Genomic DNA, 10,513 nt, shown 5'->3' on the forward strand with positions numbered 1-10,513 from the left:
TTTTGTTTTCCACTGGCGGTGTGCCCTGCCTTTTTCCTAAAAAAATAATTGTGCCACACTAGGAGCAGTATATGGATGTATTTTTATCTGCTCCACTTCCCCAAGTTCCTCTAATAGAGGGGGGTGGACCCCACCCGGGCAGTGTGTTCAGGCAGTGGTAGGGTGGTCATTTCCGGGCCCCCTCTATTAGAAGAACTTGGGGAAATGGACCTGCCGAGGAAATGGAGCAGATAAAGGTCCTGGATGGATGTGAAAATTGGGTTCTGATTTTGACTGAGATTATGCACTTCCTTGTAATGCCAAGCTGAAATATGCAATGGGCTTCTGATTTTGTTGCATGGCATGTTTGAGTTCTTCAAAAGCCTTCTTTACTTGTGGGCCACATTTGAAATCGTTTTTCTTAAGCATAGCAGTGATCAGTTGGGTTGCAAATCTGCCATATAATATACCCCAAAACTTTTGGAAATTCTAATATTGGTATGCATGCTAGTTACACATGATTTAGGTCTAATTTGATGATGCATGCTAAGGTGTAAATGACTATGTCTTATATTTGAGATGTATGTGTGTAGGTGAGCATGATGCATAATAGGTGGGATGTGTACATGATATATATGATGCGGACATTACTTGCGGATTGCGTGCAATATATGATTTCAGCCAAGTAAGTGAGATGAAGTTTCTGCAACAAGGTGTTTGTAAGAAGTCTCAATAGTAGAGTTAGAGGAATTTTCAAAAGCATTGGGGAGTTGGCAATTTATTAGAAGAATCTCATTATGTATATATATATATATATATATATATGTTGTAGCAAGGCTTTAGAAATTTATCTTTCTACTTTATTAGGCCCCAAGTTTGAGAAGATATTTCCAAATAGCAAGTCAAACTTTAGTCTAAAGAAATTGTTGGAAAGAAATTTCTCTATTTTATTATTTTTGAAGGAAGTTTGAGGGGTCAAGTTTTAAAGGAGGGAATTACTTAGAGAAAACACCCCTTTCAACCTTGAAACCATAGAGAGAGAGAGAGAGAGAGAGAGAGAGAGAGAGAGAGAGAGAAGAGCTTAATATAAAAGCATTCATTGTTCATAGTATATACACAAAAGAGTATAGAGTTCAGTCACACATACATCTGATTTATTATAGAGGTAACAATACAATATGAAGAAGAACTTACCCTGCTTTCTAAACCCAGTCCCAAACCCAGCATTCACTAGTCTGATTTCCCCCTAGAACACACACAGCAAGGGAGTGTTCCTCCCAATTATTCTTGCAATAAAAATATATAGAAACTCACATACCAAATGGAGCCACACCTGCAATAGAAAAATTAACCAAGAAAGATTCATAGTACATTCAGAGTGTCAAACCCGAATCCTGTAATTTTTGCTCAGTGATGCGGTCAAGTTGCTCCATCATCTCAGAGGTGAGGAAATTTGCCGAATCTCCAACTTTACCTTCCTTGAAGAAGATACTATTTGAAATACCAGGATAACTTGCACCAGTTTTATTCACTGCTAAATTGCTTAAATTTTGGAAACTGCAGAGATTTATTATTTGATCAATCACCCCTTCCTTCTCTTCCATTGAGGAGAAGGGATACCCCACAAACTCTGCCAATGATTTCAAGTGAAGAGCTGGTTCAGCTAGCAGCTCTTCATACTTGAATAAGAACACATTTTGGGGCCTTTCTAAGCTTTCTTTCCAATAACCCAACACATGATCCCAAATTGGGCCACATGTAGACAACGCTTTGCAAAACCTCTCAAATGCATCTTCCAGTTTCAGAGGTTCCAAGAAAATATTCGACCTTAACTTGTTCGCGAAATGCCACCATGATGCTAGATTATCCTTGGTGTTCCTGCAAATATAAACAATCCGGGGAGTCTCTGAATGTGCTACAGATTGCGGTAGCAATGTGTAAGGCATGTGTGTACTAAAAAGTCTAAGAGACGGAAGGATGTCGAGGTTAGGAATTCGATTGCCATTGACTTTGTTGCTTTATAGATTTGTCTAAATCATGTGAGTTGAATATGAGCAAAGGATGCTGCTGAGCTGAAGGAGGATGGGATTTGCGATTCATGACAGCAAATACTAAGGATTTCAGCCATGTTGAGCCACACTTGGGAGTGCTAGCAATAAGAATGTCACTGGGTCGTGCCTTGAAGTGATCTTGAACTGCCAATGGTCCAACACCCACAAGTTTGGAATTGTGCCAAAAACCTTGGTATTGGTAGAGCAGGGTACCTGACCAACCTTCTGTTTTGGGTAGTTTCGCAACAATCTCCCAGTACCTCTTGTAGATTTTCTCATCTTCTTCCTCTTCTTCTCTGCTCTTGGGTACAAAACTTATTTTGTAAGGACCGTTTTGGGCCATGAGTGAAAGTAAGAAGATAAAGAAAGGTTGGTCGATCTGATCTTAATTCTTGCTAATTGTAAAGTTGGGAAAAGAAAGTAATGAGAATATGAATGGGTCTTTAGCCTCAAGCCTCAGTTTTTCTTGGCTATTGAGCTAGGCCAGCTAGCTTGAAGAGGTTTTATAAGGCTAGTCTGTCACAATGGGTTGCCACACGTCGGCTCAGCAGCGTACGTGAAGAGGTTTTTCAGTTCACGTAAGTGAAGATTCACTGGACTCCAATGAGGAATGGTGTCTGAATGAAATATTTCTCCTCAAATAGAGAGAGAAAAAGAGATAAGAGTTTGAGAGACTCTTGGTGTATAAGTGACTCACTTCTTCTCAACCACCTTAACTGACTCCACTACTTGACAGTTAATAGTTTAATACATAACTGATCTTAGTGAACTATATTTTAGAAAAAAAGACAACTATGACAATACAACTAGAACACTTCTTATTGTAGTCAAGTGTCATTCCTTCTTCCTTGAAATTGTCCTCGCCTTCAAGCACATGGGAAATTCGAAACCGAATTTGTCCACGTTACTTTAGATGATGGAATAATTCCTTCTAAACAATTCTAATAAAGGTAGGGTCTCTGTCACACAATTGATTGGGACATACCATGAAGTTTGAAGACATATATATAAACAAAGAAGGGAAATTTATGAAACACCCCCTAAAAATCATCGAAACTCAAATCACCTCTTGAAATTTGAAAATACTCAGATCACCCCCTATACACTAACGGTGTTAATCTGCTGTTAGTTATTGGTATAAAAGGGCTATTTTACCCTTGTGTTAAATCATTAGAATTAAATTTACAATACTACCCTTTCCTTCATCTTCAACCTAAAATACCCCATTGCCTCTGCTTCGCTCAGGCAGCACCACCGTTGCCGCCTCTGCTTCCTCACACCTGCAACTCAATCCCGGCAGTCGCCGGTCTGAATCAAGAATAGTGAGAAGCAGCTGAGGAATGATACAAGACCTGGGATCGGTTCGGATGTTGAATCGGAGGGTGAAGGTGGAGCACATGCGTATGATGATGAAGAATCTGAGAAAGTGGGAGAGGAAGAAGAAGTAGTCGAACAAGCAGAGCAGGGAGAAGGGGAATTTCCAGCGTGGCTGTAGGGTTCTTTCCAGCGGAAACCCTCTTTCGATTCAATGTATAAAACTCATTATAAATCAGAAATCAAGTTTTATTTCAATTGAAACCTGAAACCTAAGAGATCTATGTGTTACGAATCTACCTAAAAGCTTAGATCGAGTTTTATAAATTGAATTGAAAACCTGAAACCTTTGTAATCGAGTTTTATAAATTTCTCTTAGGGATGGGCAATAACAATATCAGAAATCAAGTTTTATTTCAAGGAAATATGACTGAAACTACTTATAGTGGTAGGTTTAGATTCATATTTGAAAGTGGTTTTGAAACCCACTATTCCAGCCAGCTTTGGAGCTTAGGTTCAACAAGATGGGTTGCCCAAAGGTAAGGCCTCAACCCCCTAAATCTGAGTAGAAACGAAGGATCAAGGGAGATTGATCCAACTTTGTGGTTGTCGGTGTTACATGGAAAACAAAGTAACAGTGTAGGTTTAATAGAAACAGAAATAAAAAAGAGAAAAGGGAAGAAGAAGAAATAAAGAGAACAGAAGAGAAACGTTACCTGGGATGGGAGAGAGAATATCAGAGAGGAGATAGAGAAGAGGAACGGAGAGTATGCTCCTGCTGGTGCAATCGATCAGGAACGGAGACAGAGAAGATGAAAGGAGCAGGGATAATATTGAGATTTGGCTGTACAGGATTTTCCCTTCAAGCTGGTTCGTTGAATCTTTACCTTTCTCCACGAGGTACGCCGCAGCGGCAGCGGCGGTGGCGGCGGCGGCGGTGCTGCAAACAGAGTTGCAGGAAAAGGGTGGGGTATTTTAGGTTGAAGATGAAGGAAGGGTATTATTGTAAATTTAATTATACATGTTAAGTTTTTAGATCTAAGGGTAAAATAGTAATTTAATTCTTCTCAAGGGTAGTTTAGGGTTTTTAAAAAATTTAACAAGCTGACTTCATCAATTAACTAACGGTAGGGTCTAATTTGAGTATTGGGCTCTAATGTAGGGGGTGATCTGAGTATTTTTCAATTTCAAGGGGTGATCCGAGTTTTAACCCATTTTCAGGGGGTGTTTCGTAAATTTCCCAAAAAAAAAAGGGAGAGGGATACACACCGCTTGTGTGTAGTAGTAAACTAGTAGGCGACACCAATGGGGGAGCGGGATGGGGAATTATACAAGATGGACACGGGGTCATTTGAAAGGGGAAAAAGAGAGATAGACACAGTGGGCTTTAGCTTACATTACGCCAATGGTGTGCCCTGCCTTTTCCCTTGAATTATATGATTTTGCCATCTAATAAAAAAAGGAGCAATGTAATGTTTTGGCTGATGCTTTGTTTAGGCAACATGGAGAAGGAAGTCTGGGCAGTTATAACTCAACCCTTGCCTCATTGGTTGGAACCGGTTGAAGAAGAAATTAGAAGTCATTTCAAGCTTGTACGCATATTGGAATTAATATCAATAAATGAAACCGTGGGGCCATGGGAAGACAAGAATAGGGATGTAAATGGATAGTCAAAAATTCAAATCCGATTCTCATCCATATCTGTATTCATCAAAGAGTATCCGGATCCGAATTTGGATAATCCGGAACAAAATCTATCCGAATTGGATAAATATCAACTAATAATAAAAAAAGTTAAATATCTAATAGTATTGAAGTTTCTTGAAGGTTCGATAGGTTCCAGAGAAACCGTATTCAATCCATTTACATCTTAGACAAGAATGGTATGTTGTTCTTCAAAAATCAAATATACCTTCCAATCAATTCTTCATGATTCCCATCATTACACAAAGAATTCATTATAGCACCCATTGTTAGATAGATTCTAATAAGATGAGAGATTAAATAAATATTATATTATTGGGGTAAAGTGCTTTAGTCTTACATCGGGAAACTACAAGAGTTATAAATGGTATTTATTATATTATCTTCTTTGTTTCTTGAGTCAAACCGAAAAGGGAGACATTCTGCGGTGTATATGCAAGGATGGCGTAGCACGCACTTAGCACTTGTACGCTGATTTTTTGATGTGATCATATCCATCGGATTAGAAGATCCTACAGTCACGTTTGATATGGTGTGATCGTTGTGAACAGCTTCATCTCTGGTTTAATCTGGACCATTAGATCGGATGGCAATCGATCTAATGGTTTAAATAAATGAACAGATATGTCTGTTCAGAAGAGGTGCTTCACTTCTATAAAATAGAAGTGCAGTGTTCAAACAAAATATCTCTCTCTCTTGTAATCAGTGTCTCTCAAAGAAATTCTGTGTTTTGTCTTTATAGCTTTGTTGAGTCCTGAAGGTGAAAATTTGTCATGTGGAGGCAAATATCTCCTTTAAGATAGCGAATGCACGTTCAAAGCAGATTACAATTTCTTTCTCGATTTTATTTTTTCCAACACCCATGAAGGGCTATCATAAGACCTTGCAAAAATCAAGAAATCTTTTTTTTTTTTTAATTGAAAGGGTATGAAAAAGATGATCAGTACTTTAGTTGTTGGTGTTAAAGTGGTTGAGTGTCGAGATCAGTTATTTATTGAGATCAATTAGGATTTGAATCCTCTGTGACCTGGGGTTGTGCGGCCATTGTGTTGCATGCTACTCCATCATCAACGGATTGCATGTTGATCGAGTCAAGGCTTATCCCACACAAAGTGCTAACAGCTTATCCTCTGTTTATCTCTTCTCTTCATCACCTTGTATGTAGGAGTTTGTTTTGCATTCAAACTCAACTCCTCTTTGTTGTTTGAAATTTAAATTCAAATGTAATGTAAATGTCACATACAATATAAATACAACACCACCGTAAGATTAAGAGTGCGGTGAATTCTTATCTTCAATATCTCCTGTGTCTATCCTATCTTATCTTCTATTGTTATCCTTTCATGTGCAATTCTCAGGTCGCCACCTCAGCACAGATGCTCATCCAAATGCTATTCAAAATTCAAATTTAAAAGGAGCTCGATGTCCAACTATTAGATGTGGGCATATGTGTTGAGGTGGTGACAGGTAGCTCGATGGCAGCACAATCATAGAGGAGCCCGATCCCATCAATTATGTATTAATTGTCTAGTAGTGGAGTCAGATCAGGTGGGTGGTCGAAAGGAAGAGAGTCACTTTATAAATTATTTGAGAAATAATTGTCGAGTAGGACGTGGAGTCAAGATTGTCTCAAAATCTTTTTCTCCTTCTCTTTTTCTTTCACTATTCTGAGAAATATTTCATTCAGACACCATTCTTCACCAGGGATATGGACAAACCAAGGGGTCGGACCCATGACTCGTACCCTTCTAGTTGAGAACATGGTGGATGGAATCTTTTTCCCATTTTTCTTCTTTTGGATATCTACCATTACATCACAGACCAGCTTCATAAAACCTCTCCAAAGCCTGCTGCTCTAGCTTCAGTGGTCTAGAAAAACTTTCAGTCTTAAGGTTGGAGAGTGGAGACCCTTTCTTCTTCCTTTCATATTCTCATTACTTTCATTCAGTCATGGCCCAAAGTGCTCCTTACAAAATATGTTTTGTACCCAAGAGCAGAGAAGAAGAGGAAGAAGATTCAAAAATCTACAAGAGATACAGGGAGATTATTGCCAAACTTCCCACAACAGAAGGTTGGTCAGGTACACTCTACCAATACCAAGGCTTTTGGTATGATTCGGAACTAACTAGTGGTGGACCATTAGCAGTTCAAGATCACTTCAAGCCAAAACCCAGTGATATTCTTATTGCTAGCACCCCCAAGTGTGGCTCAACTTGGCTAAGATCACTAGCCTTTGCTGTCATGAATCGCGAATCTCATCCTCCTTCAGATCAGCAGCACCCTTTGCTCTTATTCAACTCACACCATCTAGTGCCAGTGATAGAGGCAAGTCTATATAACGATTATGTCAATGACAACCGAATTCCTAACCTTGACATTCTTCCATCGCCTACTCTGTTCAGCACACACATGCCTTACACATCGCTACCGCAATCTGTTACACATTCAGAGACTACCCGGATTGTTTATATTTGCAGGAACACCAAGGATACTCTAGTATCATGGTGGCATTTCGCGAACAAGTTCAGGTTGAATATTTCCTTGGAACCTCTGCAACTGGAAGATGCATTCGAGATGTTTTGCAAAGGGATGCTTTCATGTTGCCCATTTTGGGATCATGTGTTGGGTTATTGGAAAGAAAGCTTAGCAAGGCCTCAAAATGTATTGTTCCTCAAGTATGAAGAGATGGTAGCTGAACCAGCTCTTCACTTGAAATCATTGGCAGAGTTTATGGGATACCCCTTCTCCTCAATGGAAGAGAGAGAAGGGGTGATTGATCAAATAATAAAGCTCTGTAGTTTCCAGAATTTAAGCAATTTGCCAGTTAATAAAACTGGAACAAGTTATCCTGGTGTTTCAAACAGTTTCTTCTTCGGGCGAGGTAAAGTTGGAGACTCAGCAAATTTCCTCACACCTGAGATGATTGAGCAACTTGACCACATCACTGAGCAAAAATTGCATGGTTCAGGCTTAACACTCTAAATTTACTATGTATCTTTCTTGGTTAATTTCTCTATTGCAGGTGCATGTGGCTCTCTTTGGAATGTGGGTTTCTATATATTTTGTAAGAATAATTGGGAAGCAATTAAAACTCCCTTGCTGTGTTCTAGGGGAAATCAGACTAGTGAATGCTGGGTTTGGGACTGGGTTTAGAAAGCTGGGTAAACTCTCCAATCTATCATATTGGATTGTTACCTCTATAATAAATCAGATGTATGTGTTACTGAACTCTATTAACTTTTGAAGTATCCTGTATGAAAATGCAAGTTTGTTTTCTAGTTTTCAGCACAAAGTAATTCTAAAGATCTCATTTTATTTCTTTAGTTATTTTTATATAAATTGAAAAATGAGTTCCTAACATCTAAGAAGAATAATTAGGTACATAGCCTAGCGCGTAAAGCGGTTTTTTTGCGTCGGGTTGTGTTTGGGCGCAATTACACACCCACATACAGAACCGGTTAGCGTTCTTTCTCCCATTTAATATATTAAATCAATGATGTGGGCAGGGCTCAGCCAGGTAGTGCTCAGCTCAAGCCCAGCACGGCCCAATCCTGAGCCTAAATCCCATCCTAGCCCAGCCCAGGACGTGAAATTTTTGGGTGGCACATGCTCATCGGACAAACTTTCACCCCTATCGTTGTACCCACAAGGCAGTTTTTTTGGTAGGAAAAAGGCAATTCATTTCATGTTAAACACATGGAAGAGCTATAAAGTTCCCTCAATCACATAGTAGAATTCGGCCATTCTGTCGTACACGAAATTGACAGCGTCTTCCTAGTTAATGAATCCGCTAAACAAATGGTAATTTTTTATTTGTTTCTTAATGATACCTTTATTTTCTGTAGAACTAACAAGAATAATATATCTATTATGCATGTTATTCTTAATCTGTATCAAGACCCATCTAGGCAGCGGATCAATTTTTAGAAAAATGGTGTTCTATTTAGTGAACAAGTTAGGAATATGGTTCATTGTAGTTTGGGTGTGGGTCCTATTTCGAAGGGAGCAAACTATTAATATAAAAAGTGGGACCACCACTTCTTCTTCTTCAAACCATCGTTACACTACACCCCATTGTGCACACCACTGCCCTACCACCGCTTCAACCTCCAACAAACCTAAAACCTTTAGTATCGCCGTCAAGTCCTTAACTGAGAAAGGTGAACAATACGAGAAGACCTTCGCCGCTAAATTGATGGCGCTCGCACAGCTCTGCAAGCGAAACCTTGTTTGCCTAAGAGGTTGGTGAATTTATGAGGACCAATTGCTTCTTGTATATGACTCCAATTATAATAAAGATGATTAGCGACTGCTCTGTTCTATCTACATGAGAAATTGGAGACACAAATCATCCACCGAGACGTTATTTGTGATCCCAAAGCGCACACAGTGTTTTCAAGTGAATCAAGAAAGAATAAAGGTAGGCCCAGGCCCATGTTATCATCCTACACCCACTCTTCAAAGCTTTCCTTGTCGAGATGGTTTGCCAAAACGTGGTCTTGGAGAGGAAGATTTCTAGTTTTTGGTTTGCCAAAAGATGGAATTGAAGACCGACGGTGACGGTGAGGAGGAAGAAGATGAAATGCTGCTTCTTCTAATCATTTTTTATCCCAAGGGTAAAAGAGTCATGTTGCATACTAACATACACCTAGGGTTATTTTAGGGGTTAAAATTATTACTCCTTATCTACATCACGACTTAACAGATGGACCCTAATGGCCTGGGTTTGCTTGTAATAGATTATAAACTACAGGAAAATAGGTGTAATAATTGAAAATAGAGGAGAGATATTTGTAATTAAGGCAAAGTATAAGGGAGAGAAGAAATTTTTCCTTTTTTTTTTAATTTTTTTTGGTTTTTTATTTTAGGGAAAATTACACTGTGATCACCTGAGGTTTGTCCTAAATACAAGTCCTAAATACAAAGTGACTCCCTGTGTTTTTAAATTATACAATCGCACCCCTGAATGGACAGTGTTAAATAATATAATTTTAAAATACCAACTTTACCCTCATCTAATATCATTAATCAAAAATTGTTAAATAATGCAATGTAAAATACTAACTTTACCCTCTTCTTAGATTATAAACCAAAAATCTTTTTTTTTTTTTGAAAGCTCTGAACTTCTTGACATTCACGATTTCAATTATCTCCATAAATACAGAGTTACAGAACACCAATTGGTTAAAGACTAAAATACCCTAGATGAAGAGAGAACAGAGCTTCGTATGTCAAAAAACCAAAAACCTATTCAAACTGATCATAAACCAAAAACCTTCAAGCACTAGCAAAGGATTGTCTCCATCAAATCGGGATAGAAATTGATCCAAACCAAAAACGAAAGAAAATCAAAAGTGAAACCCTTCCTGCAAGACTGAGCACCACTGACTGAAACCCTCTTTTCATTTTCTTCATTCTTGCCAAAAAACCTAACCCAATTGAATCTCTCTCCAATACTATTTTCT

The 10,513-nt window shown here is 38.6% G+C and overlaps 2 protein-coding genes across 2 annotated transcripts; one reads left to right on the top strand and one right to left on the bottom strand.

The window, feature by feature from the left end:
- Nucleotides 1-1,352: 1,352 nt before the first annotated feature.
- Nucleotides 1,353-1,925, bottom strand: LOC122645313 (flavonol 4'-sulfotransferase-like). The gene has a single exon (XM_043838628.1). The coding sequence runs from the start codon at nucleotides 1,923-1,925 to the stop codon at nucleotides 1,353-1,355; it is 573 nt and encodes a 190-aa protein (XP_043694563.1).
- A 5,073-nt stretch (nucleotides 1,926-6,998) lies between these two features.
- Nucleotides 6,999-8,030, top strand: LOC122645314 (cytosolic sulfotransferase 5-like). Its single transcript, XM_043838629.1, has one exon. It carries the CDS (start codon nucleotides 6,999-7,001, stop codon nucleotides 8,028-8,030), a length of 1,032 nt encoding a protein of 343 aa, XP_043694564.1.
- Nucleotides 8,031-10,513: the final 2,483 nt, after the last annotated feature.

This window comes from Telopea speciosissima, chromosome 11 (genome assembly GCF_018873765.1).
Source record: "Telopea speciosissima isolate NSW1024214 ecotype Mountain lineage chromosome 11, Tspe_v1, whole genome shotgun sequence".
Lineage (NCBI taxonomy): Eukaryota > Viridiplantae > Streptophyta > Magnoliopsida > Proteales > Proteaceae > Telopea > Telopea speciosissima.

Bases quoted from the DNA above. Each gene is read 5' to 3' on its own strand.
- LOC122645313 (XM_043838628.1), bottom strand. From the start codon at position 1,925: ATGCCTTACACATTGCTACCGCAATCTGTAGCACATTCAGAGACTCCC.
- LOC122645314 (XM_043838629.1), top strand. From the start codon at position 6,999: ATGGCCCAAAGTGCTCCTTACAAAATATGTTTTGTACCCAAGAGCAGA.